The 12,272-nt window shown below is 30.4% G+C and overlaps 1 protein-coding gene across 1 annotated transcript; it reads right to left on the reverse strand.

Moving 5' to 3' along the window:
• Positions 1-6,301: 6,301 nt before the first annotated feature.
• On the reverse strand, positions 6,302-11,679 carry LOC113869053 (protein FIZZY-RELATED 2-like). The gene is made up of 10 exons (XM_027505171.1): positions 11,237-11,679; positions 11,019-11,141; positions 10,720-10,824; positions 8,723-8,902; positions 8,551-8,613; positions 8,252-8,446; positions 7,321-7,422; positions 7,161-7,223; positions 6,970-7,038; positions 6,302-6,663 (listed from the first exon to the last, which is right to left on the reverse strand). The coding sequence occupies exons 1-10, from the start codon at positions 11,627-11,629 to the stop codon at positions 6,610-6,612; spliced, it is 1,347 nt and encodes a 448-aa protein (XP_027360972.1). The 5' UTR covers positions 11,630-11,679; the 3' UTR covers positions 6,302-6,609.
• Positions 11,680-12,272: the final 593 nt, after the last annotated feature.

Here is a 12,272-nt window from a genome sequence, read left to right on the forward strand (position 1 = left end):
TTAAGGAGTAAAAGTGTAATTATCAGTCTATCAAGAAGATTTCGTAGTTATATTGTTGTTTTCTCAGTGTCGTAGTTTACACAAGTTTTTGAGATTATCTTGCAAGAAAAACTTGTTTGAAAGGAGATGAAATAATTTGACACGTTGATAGTTTGAAATATTGAAATATAAGTTTGAATTAAGAAGGAATTTTGTGTGTGGGGTTGATGATAAGGATAGGAAAAAAACAAAAATCTACAATAATATTATTTTTCATTTTTTAAATATTTTTACCTGTTAAAATAAAAATTATATTCCGTTCCAGTAGTATGCGTTTGTGATTGTTTTAGAAAGAAAAATTATTAAAACTGTATTATATATAAATGGTTAAAGTTAAAAATATATTTCAAAATCTTATATAATGTTTGTAATTTAATATCGAGTATGGATTATTAAATGGTATATATACAATTTTTATCAGCTTATCTAAAGAAAAAAATTAAACGCATTATTAAATGGTATAAAAATTTATTATTTTTATATAATACATTATATATTTGGCTAGATTCTATGAGTTGCTCTATAATTTGTCCTACCCAAAGTTATGTTTTATAAGTGTGACTTATAAAGAGAAAGATTTAACATATCACTATTCATAGAATTCAGATATTGACAACTTTCATATAAAAGTGAGTCTTTAAAAAGTAAGTTTAAAATTCTATTATAATTATTATTGATATTTTTAATTATTTTTATTGTTCTAATTTCATACAAAGATAAGTCTTTCATATAATCTTGTTTAAAATTTACAGTATTTTTTTCAACTAAAAAAGTTCATTAAAATCTTAATCTAATACACTTCTTAAGAATTTAAGAAAACAAAAATATAACTGACTTTTATTTTTTAGAGATTTTTTGTGAATGCTTATATAAAATTTTAGTCAAGATAAAAATTTTATTATTTATTTATATAATTTTATATTTAATATTTTTTACTCACTTCAAAATTCTTTTATAGGTCATAATTATTTTATTTTTTTGAATATATAAATTTTTATTTTAAATTTTTGAGTAATTTTATCTTTTAATTTATAATTCTAAGTTTTCATAATTTTTCTATGCAAAATAAAAAGTTGAAAAATTTAATATAAATATTTATGTTACTCAAATAAAAGAATACATATTTAAATATATAAAAATCTATCTAATTAAATTTATTTTATAAGATTAATATAAAAATATATTTACCAATAAAGTAAAACAAAAATTATTTTTTTATATTTTTAATAGAAAATTTTATTTACTATTTTATATCGTTTAACTAGACTAATACAATTTAATTATTACATAATTGATATGAGATTGCTTTTTTTAAAAAAAAATTATTTATATATAACACATACAAAATGTTTAAAAATTTAGTAATTAAAATTATGTGATATTATATTGACTTGGGTTAAATAAATTTTTTTATTTAAGTTCTTGTTATAGGTAATAACAAATGGTTAGGAGTGATGTTGTTTTCTATCTATGTTTAAATTTTGTTCGATAAAATTATATAAACAATTTTTTTATAAGTACTTTTTTTCTTAAACAACCGCAGGTAATAGGAGTGGATATAGGTATGTGGTTACCTAAAGGGTACGAGTATGGGTTAGGTACGAATATTTTTGTAAAACACGGATGTAGAAATGAGTACTATAGTATTCATACCCTACCCATTGTCATCTCTAGTTTAATCAGAGTCGATCTTATCAATAATAAGTTAATAATATTTTTTTAAATATATATATAATAAATTAGACAATAAATTTATAAAAATAAAATAAAATAATTTAAAATTAAATTAAACAATATTTTTTTTGCTAATAAATGAGGCTAAAAAGTCTAAAGACAGACAAAAAACTAACAGCCACCCCTAAAGATACAAGGTACAGATACCAGGTACCCAATGTATCAAGAGTTAAAAGAGGAAGTAAAGTAGAAGGAGTCTTATCAAAACACCAAAACGTCATCCACAATTTGTCCCAAACTTGGCAAGTCAATCTGCACATTGATTAGTTTCTCTAAGAACATAAATAAATCTAATAAATCGAATCCTCAATAATAGATTCCTAATCTCACTAAATAGAGAACAAATGATGATTATAGTTATGACTTTGACAATTAGGGTGATAACCTCTTTAGAGTCGCATTTGATAAGCTGAAACCTTTTCATAATCACTAACTTCAGTCCCCAATAGACTCCTCACAACTCGGCAGCTAAGGGAGAACAAGTATCCAAAGCACTGCAGAACTCAGCTACAACTCTTCCCTTCATGTCTCAAATGAGCCCCCCATAGCTAGTAGTGTGGCTCCATCCACATTAAGTTTAAATTACTGCTTAAGAGGAGACTGCCATTTGATTCTGTTCTCAGCACTCAGAGCAATAGCATTGACACCTTTGTTTGTCCTGTCACAAGAAAGGAAAAAATCAAAATCATATAAGGTTTTCTGTAAAACACATTCAGAATTTACAACAGAATTCTGGAAAAGAAATTGTTTCTATTCTTCTCTAAATTCAAGATAGTCATTTCAAACAAAATATTCCAATAAGGAACCTTTCTAACATTATGAGTGGACATATTAGACCAGCCAATTAAAAAAACTTGTACCAAAAAAATGGGACCAAATATTAGGATGAACAAGTTTCTCCCAAACTTCTTTCGTAACCTAACAATCCCTGAGGACATGTATGAATGATTCAACATCCTCCCTACACTTAGGACAGTTAGGGATGTTTGCCATTCTCCACCTCTCAGTATTAGTGAGTAGCCTCCCATAGGCCACTTTCCAAAGAAAAGTTGAAATTTTAGGGAAACCCTCCAATTCTAGACCAAATTAAAAATATTAGGGTGCCTAAAGTCCTCCCCTACCCCACTTGGGACAATCATCAGCTTATAGGTTGATTTGATAGAGAAAATGTCATTATCAAAGGCTTTCTAAAAAAAAATGTCTTGACACCTACTTCCACATGGAGGAAAATTTTAGAAATAAAATCACAAAGATAGGCAAGGAGCATCACCCTAATTTTAGACCTATTCCAATTATCTTGAGAGGTAAACATGGCAGCAGGGACATTTAAATCATGATTAAAAATAGGTTGAAGAGCATAACTAAAGAGATTTTGGTAGTTTTAGACCCAACAAAAACTTAATAGTCAAATCATCACTCAGAATCCAATCTAAGCCTTTATTGCAAGGGTTTCACACAGCCAGCAGACTTTTCCATAAATGAGACTAATTGTTATTAATTCATTAAATAATATTTTAAGTTAATATAGAAAATTATATTGTATATTTTATTAGATAAAATTTTATAATAAATGATTAAATTAAAATTTATAAGCACATCTCATATATGAGCCTATTTATTTTAAAAATTAAAATAAGTCAAAAAATTATAATTTTTTTTAAGAGAGATCAGTTCAAACTGATTTTTTGATATTGATTTATAGCTGATCAGTTCTTAATCAATTCTATTAAGTGTTTGAATTTGATAACGTAACTGATTTATAATCTAATGACCTGATTTTTAAAATCATGTATAAAAATTACGTTTGTTTATAACTTTTTAAAGAATTGTCTCAATAAGTTATGAAAAATTATCAAAATAAATTCAATTCAACCGATACATCTTTAAAATATTTTAAAATTTTTTTATTGTATATATTGCAGTAATATTTATAAATTTGTTGTTATATATTTGAAAAATTTAATGAAAATTTAAATAAACTATTTGTTTAAACGTTAGATGTGTCGTAAGTTAGATTATCTAACGAAATCTATCAGTTAAATGTTTTACGCTAAATAAAAAATATATAAATTCCCATGCCTTTCTTTTTGTTTTATGATTGTTATTTAGATTCATGTTGATTCAAGTGCTTCTTCTCTTCTTGGTGAGCATTTTTCTATTTGGGTCACATGCAAAATTAAAAGATGAAGGCAAATTAACGAGAACAAAGGTAGCTAAAGCATTTGCATCAACTGAATAAGAGAAGAAAAAATAGAAGGGATATAAATAATAAGAAAATAAAGTAGAAATAATATATTATATAAATGAATAGAAATAGAAAAAAAGAAAGTGAATAAAAATAAATTTTTATTTATTTGGATGAAAAAAATGAAAATAAATAAATAAATATCATAAAAATTCTTTTATAATAACTAAAAAATAAATGTAACTTAAAAAATCTAAAATTTTTATTATATACTATTTTTTATCTTGATATAATTTTTAATTTTTAGATAAAATAATTTTTAAAAATTTTTCTAAACAGTTAAATAAAAAATATGAAAAAAACATCTCTTAGCTATATTTCATGCCTCAGTGCACGGATACATTTTAACGGTGAGACTCGTTAAAACAAAGATATTTTATTTCATATTTCACTATAATCAAAGATAAATGTCAAAATAATATAATTTTAACCCTTATTATTTTATAGAAAACATAGTATTAGATTTATTTTTGTTAGATATGATAAAATAAAAAAATAACATGATAGTTAAATTAAAATATAATAGAATAAAATAAGATATTTTATAATATATATTAAAATAGTAAGTTAAATGTATTATATTAGTATATTACTATATTTTATCTATCCTTAATTTAATTAATTTCATAAAATAAGTCTATAAAATAAAATTATTCTATCATTTATGTTTAAACAAATGTCATACAAAATAAGATAAAAAAAAATTATATTATTTTCTGTTATCTGATTAGAACACTCCAACAGTGACGTTGACGAAGATGCCTACAATTGTAGCAACCACCTCATGGAGACGAACTAAGAGAGCCACAAAGTGATAAGTCTCACCGCCTGCACAGAGTCAGATTCACACAGTGTAAATGGTTCTTGCTGGTCAACACTATCATTGCAATATTTTTCTTAATATGCATATATTTTATATTCATAGTTTTTTTCAGAGTAAACCAAAGATACTCTTTAGTTGAGAATCAAATGTTAATTTCCTTAAGATGTAATTTTAAATTAAGAAAGAAATTATAAAAACACAAATTTAAAACCAGAATAAAATTAATTAAAAAATCTATTATAAGAGAAATCATGCAATATAATAAGAATGTACTATAATTTTTTTTATTACAAAGCTAACAGACTGCTGTTTATCTTTATCTGATGCATCCATCGACTTGTTTATCTCTCTCTTTAAGTCACACAGTTATCTGTTGGCATAAGGCGGCTCGCATATTTTCTATTAATGGATAAGTCATAAGAGTGCTGGAAAACATTTTTCTTCACAATTAATTAAAATAACAATAATAAATTCCCTCTAATTTGGATCAAATTCTCATTTTCTTTTGTCTGCTTCACAGGCCTGATTCTCCTTGGGCCTAAATTCTCTGACAGTTAAAAAGTGTTGATTGATGTTTAAATGATTATAAATTTAAGTTTTATTTCAATACTAGTAGTTATAATTTATGAGTTATATTCGGGTTTATGAGTTTTTCAAGGTGAATCAAGACACTTTGTTAATCGCATTCTATTTGTTCTGCTACAGAACAAACTGCTTCTACATTTGCCCAAAATGTGAACATGTATGGTTATCCAAACCAACACACATGATAAAAGTTCAACAATTGATAGTCACTGGTAGTATTCGATCACATGCTGAGGCTAACATGCACAATGTTAGGAAAAGACACGTTCTTTCTTTAATTTTAGCAATTTAAGACCACTCAATAATGGTTCATAAAAGAAGGCTGAATGATGTCCACATATTGCCTGTGCCCACTCTTGAATGGAAGTTAAATAAAAACGTGTAAATTGAAAAAATAAAAGTTTATTTAGTATTAATCTAAAACTAGTTATGTTTATTTGATACTTTAATTTAAATCAATAATAAATAAATCCTGTTAAGTGAGGGACAGTTGGCAGTTAGTCGTAATAAATAATTTCCCCGCCAAAATTTAGTTTCACCCCTTCATTCCCAGAGTGTAATATCAGAAGAGTGGCTTCGAAATTTTCCACAGTGGAAGCCTGTGTCTCTTCACAGATTTTAAGTTTCCAGCTTTACAAACACTTAAATATATTTTAACTTGGGACGACTCAAATAAACTTAAAAAGTACAAGGATTGACTCAAAGCACATATGGCATCTCTTAAAATGGAGTGAAAAATTCACGTGTTATATAGAATTTATCTCTGAAAGATTCGCCTAACTTTTGAAGGACAAGAAGCTTACATTTATAATTAAGTACATCCCGCAAAAGAATAATATATACAAAAGCTGTTACGTTACAAGTAAAAGATGCTTCTCTGTAATTTAATCCAAATATAATAATGCAAGGCGCATTATTGAAAAGAACAAAAATAATAGAGGCCGAAAACCAAATTTGGCTACAGCTCCTCAATATGTACAGATAAATGTAAGATGCTCAATAAAATAACTCGTGATGGGCATGGATTTCCACCATTGGCAGCCATCCTGTAACTTCTTAGCTCCTGTAAGGCTTCCCAAATCGGTGAAGCAGAGCACGGTGATGATGTCTTTTTCATACAAACTTTCCAACTAGGCGTCTTTTACATGCCACGTGAGTTGTCTCGTAAAAATGCAAGCTGGGGTCATCTGATAATAGTTCTTCCAAAAGATGAAGCTCCAATTTCACTATCAGTATTCTGCATCAATAGTCATTTCACAACCATATATAAATCTTGAATATATAAACTACAAAACGAACCAGAGGATCATAGTCCCTTATACATATATTACATCTTTACATAACCTATTTCATGGCATCAGCATCAAACATTAGATTAAATTATTAATGAATGTGATTTCGTGTATCTACATTTTCATTTATCAGAATAGAAAGGACAGTTTGATGAGGACGACACTCAAATCTTCAAACCATGGTCAATCAAGCAAATAAGAGTAGCAGGGGCCAGTGGATAACACTTATTTTTCTTTTAACAAATAATTACCTGTGATTTACGGGAAGGGAATACATTCCAAAATCTAAGAGTTTCATCTCCAGCTCCAGTGACGATAGTCTGAAACAGTAAGAAAAAGTTCTCATGACCAGAAAATTAACATAATTAAGGCAATATAAAATCGTTTTCATAAGCAGCTACTCATATGGAAAGAGGAATAGGTGAAAGGACGATTAAAATACCTGCCCATCAGGAGAGAGAGCAAGATAAAGAACTCGATAAGTGTGGCCTGTAAGAGTTGCTAGCTGCACCAAAAGAACAAAATGAAAAAATGGTAGAACCTGTTAAATTTAACTTCAAAACTCTCTATGTCTATTTTAAGACAGCAAATATTATGCGTACCTTTGACATTGTGGGGTATCTCCAAACTATTATCTGGTTCTGGGAGTAGCCATGTGTGCTGACCATTTCATTGACATTTTTAGACCAAACAAGATTACAAACCTGTAATATATGTAAAGCGTTAGCATCATTTATTTGTTATTTAAAAAAGAAAAGAAGGGGAGTGGGTGGGGAAGAAACCCCTTTATCCCTTTCTTCATTTGTGAAGACAAATGCCAACGAATTTTGAAAACAGTAAATAAAAGGAAAAGAAACTTCAATAATCTCACAATTGAGGGTCTGAATTGTCACTTGAAAAACATTTAAATTTAGTTTTTTTCTAACATAATTTGATCAAGTGATAATGATCCTTGAATCCATGGAAAACTGGTGTTATTTTCTGGATACTAACTCTATTCAGTGATAAAGCAAATAAAATAAGTGTTTCCACTGCACCACTTGGATTGGATGAGAAGTTTCAGTTGCTATGACGTATGGAAGCAAAATGCATATTATTCAACAACCATGATTAATAGATTATCTACTCTCCTACTCTTCTCTGCCAAACAGTAATGCAAATTTACAGGGAAATGCCAATCATTATCGTCAAACAAGATGCACAGAGATCCCTCTGATAAAGAACGTTCCCAGTCTTGAATTTGAGGTCCAATGTTGCTGTATGAAGTTATTGATCCCTTACCCTTTTTAACTTTATATTATTTCTCTATTTGGAATTATTTTTTCAATTGTGATTTTTTTTCATCTCATTTTCCATTGAGTAGGGTTTGACTAGACTTAGCAGATTGCTGTACTTTCATGCTTTAAGTGAGTTACCAGATTACCGTTGAACAGGGGACATGAAATTTGTAACACTGAAAGAAAAATATTTTTCATAAGTCAATCCAATAACCAGACTTGTACTAGATCAAAAGAATTGAACCAAAATGAATACCTGACTTCCAGTGTCAATACAGTTTAACTGTGAGTTTGTGGTTGTATTCCAAAAACGAATACATCTGTCTGCAGTGCCTCCTCCTGATGCAAGAAGTCCATGAACATGAGGAGACCATGCAATAGCTTTAACAGCTGCTGTATGCTCACAGTACTTCAGGATGGGCTGGGTTGAGTGTTGATTCCAAACAAGCAACTGCAAACATACAAAATAAATTATTAGTTACCAATGCCAAGAAATAAAGAAGTAATGCTGCAGTGAGGCATTTTATGAGGATAATGAAGTTTGCAATGTCATACCCTGTTGTCATTTCCTCCGGATGCTAACTCCCGGTTATCATAAGACCACTTCAATCCACAAACCTTTAAGTAACCAAAAAGGGGACATAAATAAATATGCTAAATTCCATGTACAGTAGGTAGCAAGGCAGTTTGACCAGATAAGGCCGGAACACATAAAAACAAGTCAGACCTCTGACTTGTGCCCAGACAGTTTACTGACAAAATCCTCCTGTGCACGTATATCTCGTTGATAAATGATTTTATCCCGGCTACCAGAAGACAAAAGAGATGAACTCCAGGCCAAGGTTCCAACTCGTAAACGATGACCCTCCATGGTTCTTATTGTCTTGCATTGAGACGCATCCCAAATCTATATGGAAAATAGTTAAGAGGCATGGATAAAATCAAGCTGGTTTGCAACATTCTAAGCATTATTGTTCATATAAGGAAGATTAAAAAGAATTGAGCAAGCAAGTTCTAGGGATATGATGCATAAAAAACTCTTTACACCATAAAAGTAAAATATAGCATGACACCAATATTTTATGGGGAAGCCTATCAAAAGACCAAAATGTTTAAGGTAGCAGTAATGCACTGGCTACCAACCTGAATGGCCAATTGAACGTGTATAAGGATGGATCCGATGTAAGTTTTGGGCAAGCCAATAAAGTGTTTTCTATTAGTAAACTAAAAGTATAACACATGATGTGACTATGGACTATGTCGAAAGACAAGTATCAAGCCAATAAAGTGTTTCCTATTAGTAAACTAAAAGTATAACACATGATGTGACTATGGACTATGTCGAAAGACAAGTATCAAACAAATGGAGGTCACCAGAACTGGAGCCAAAGTTTCTTAGACTCTAATGAAAAAGTTATATTTCCTAGACCTCCAGAACCTCAACGATACAAAATTATTTAAGGTGACAGGGTATTGAATTAAAAAACTAACAGTACAATGTAATGTTTCCGAGAAAAAACCAGAGTCATGGAAAAAAGATTTGATTGTCCCATTTATTAAATGGACATGAATCTCCTATTACACCCAGACTCCCATTTGTACTTGAATTGCTCTCCTTATATCAGCATGACTTTAGGAGCAAGTGACCTGCTCTTTCCAACCAATGGTGTCAACAAAAGGAGCATGGGTCCTCCTATATTGGCCAAGTGCAAGACATGGAACTCGTTTATAATCCCTTCTTACCAGCCTAGCTTTAGGAGTGTGTTCTCCCCTACATTATTTTATGTTAACTGCATTAATTGTATTCAACAATTGATTTATTCAAAGCATTTTATGGCATGAATAGCAGCATCTAATATTTGCACAACTACATAAAAAGCCAACTAGAAATATCAATTGCATGATATATATTGGAAAGAAATCCCAATGTCAATAAGTAGTATTAAGTGCATGATATGTTCCCATAAGTGTCATGATAAATTGATAATTAAGTGCTCAACACAAGTAAAGTATGCAATACAGGTTGAACATAGATAGAGCTTCACTCTTTTAAGTGTCCATGCTTAAGGAAACAAATGGAACGAGACGTTTCTCATGAATGCTTTTTTGCACACCAAAATAGCTCACTGATGAGTCTTTGTTGACCCACAGGATATTTACCTACTAATTGGCCACCTTCATAGCTATCCTTCTATCTGCTTTATTGAGTTCATATTAATTCCTTGATAAATTTTCCATAACAAAATAAAATATAGAATTTCATGGTTTATGTTTAATGATACTCCCTACTCTCTCTGCATTTTTTCTTTCTCCACCATTGCTGATGGTGTGTTGACCAATATACATTAGTATCAGGATAACCAACTGCATCTACAATGCTTAATGGTTATGGTGTTTGTCTTAGACACATGCTGCATCAATTGTTATTGTCATCCCTACGCAGAGACCTTCCTTATGGGCAAAAAATACACGTCTTTGCTTCTTTGAGCATTAAAATGCATTGCAAAATCTTGAAAACTCATTGCAAAGGATATAAGTAGCCTAGCCAAAAAAAGAAAAGATACCAGAAAACCCTCCTTAAAAGATAGAGTGCAGTCAAATTGCAAAGAAAACCCAAAAAGAATAAAATCAGTCCTATGGAAACCCTGGGATATCCAACAATAACTGAAAACTAGTAACTGAATTTGCAATAGCATGAGATTGGATTGGCGCATAAACTCTTACCTGCACTTTACCACTGTTAGTTCCAACAGCCAGGTAGGTACCACGTTGAGCCCAGCTAACCGAGCAAACACAATCGTCCATCCCCAGCTCGCATAATTTAGTTACCTGCACGCATGTCATATATCAAAACCCAAAAGTTTTTTTTTTTCAATTTGCAGCTACATCACAAACATATAGGCAAATAAGCAATACCCCACAAATAATAATTACAAATTAACAATAAAATCAAGTAGAGCATCCCCGAATGATATCACCCACCACAGAGAAAGAGAATATTAAAAAAACAAAAATTTATGAACCTTGCTGCTACTAGCATTCCACAAATAAACAGAGTTTCCCAGAGCCACAGCCAAGACATTGTTGAAGGACCAGTCCACAAGATTCAGATAAAAATCATCTTGCAGTGCAGGTGCATCCAGAACCTAACACAGAACAGCACAACATTAAAATTAGACTAAATATCCAAAAGACCCAATACAAAACAAAATCTCCAGAAAATAAAAAAATGAAAACAAACCTTGAAAGGTGACAGAGGAACCCTGCGAGGAGGCTTGAGAGGAGTATGATGAGGGGCACAACCAGGTAACGGGTCATCATGGAACGTGAAAGGGGAGAGAGAGTGCATGGAGCGTCGAGTCTCCGTTTTGTAACGGAAAATATTAGGGGTCCGTTTATTGGGAGTAACGGGAGCATCGGGTCCAAACAAAGCAGTACGCAAAAGGGTGTTGTAAGCTTTGGAAGTGTCCTCTGAAGGCGATAAATTGATGAGAGCGAAATTGGAATCGGATCTGGTGGGTATGAACCTGTCCGAGCAGATTGTTCTAGAAGGCGACTTGTATCGATTCGAGTTGATGATGCGGTGGACATGGTCGATGTTGTGCTTCGAAGACGGAGTGGTTGAATCCTCCATTACCAATCCCCAACCCCTTTCGTACCCTTTGCCTTTCCAATGATAAAATTGAAAGCTCTCACAATTTTGCCGGGAAATCTTTGCGGGAAAATATGTCAACGATTGGGATGGGGCTTTAGTGGTGGACCCCTCCATGATTTACCATCTTTACTTTACTTTATTTCCTTTAATTAATGCGCCTATTACTATGTAAGGTTGTTACAGGGTAATATTAAATGTCTTTTTATGTTATGTGTTATATCATGATACGATTCAAAACTTGATATTTCGTGTGACCCTACTGATTATTTGTAAAACATGTCGGTAATTAAATTATTGGCATTTTTTTTAAAGAATATTTCATAAAAAATGAATTACTTACCAATTGAGCTTTTATGCTTAAATTACTTTTATATGGTTGTTTTTGGAAAAGAAGTGTTAAATGAGTTTGTAAACAAATAAATGTGATACTTGAGGGGGGAGGTTTGGTGAGATATTTATAGTTTTATTAGTTAATTAGTTAATAATCGGATGATTGACTTTAATTTTGAGTAATTTTTGTAAATTAAAAGAATATTTTATTTCTTCTCATACATATAATAATAATAATAATAATAATAATAAATTTTATATTAAATATATAAACATAAATAATAAAAATTAG

Source organism: Abrus precatorius, unplaced genomic scaffold (genome assembly GCF_003935025.1).
Source record: "Abrus precatorius isolate BTA unplaced genomic scaffold, Abrus_2018 Scaffold6, whole genome shotgun sequence".
NCBI classification, from domain to species: domain Eukaryota; kingdom Viridiplantae; phylum Streptophyta; class Magnoliopsida; order Fabales; family Fabaceae; genus Abrus; species Abrus precatorius.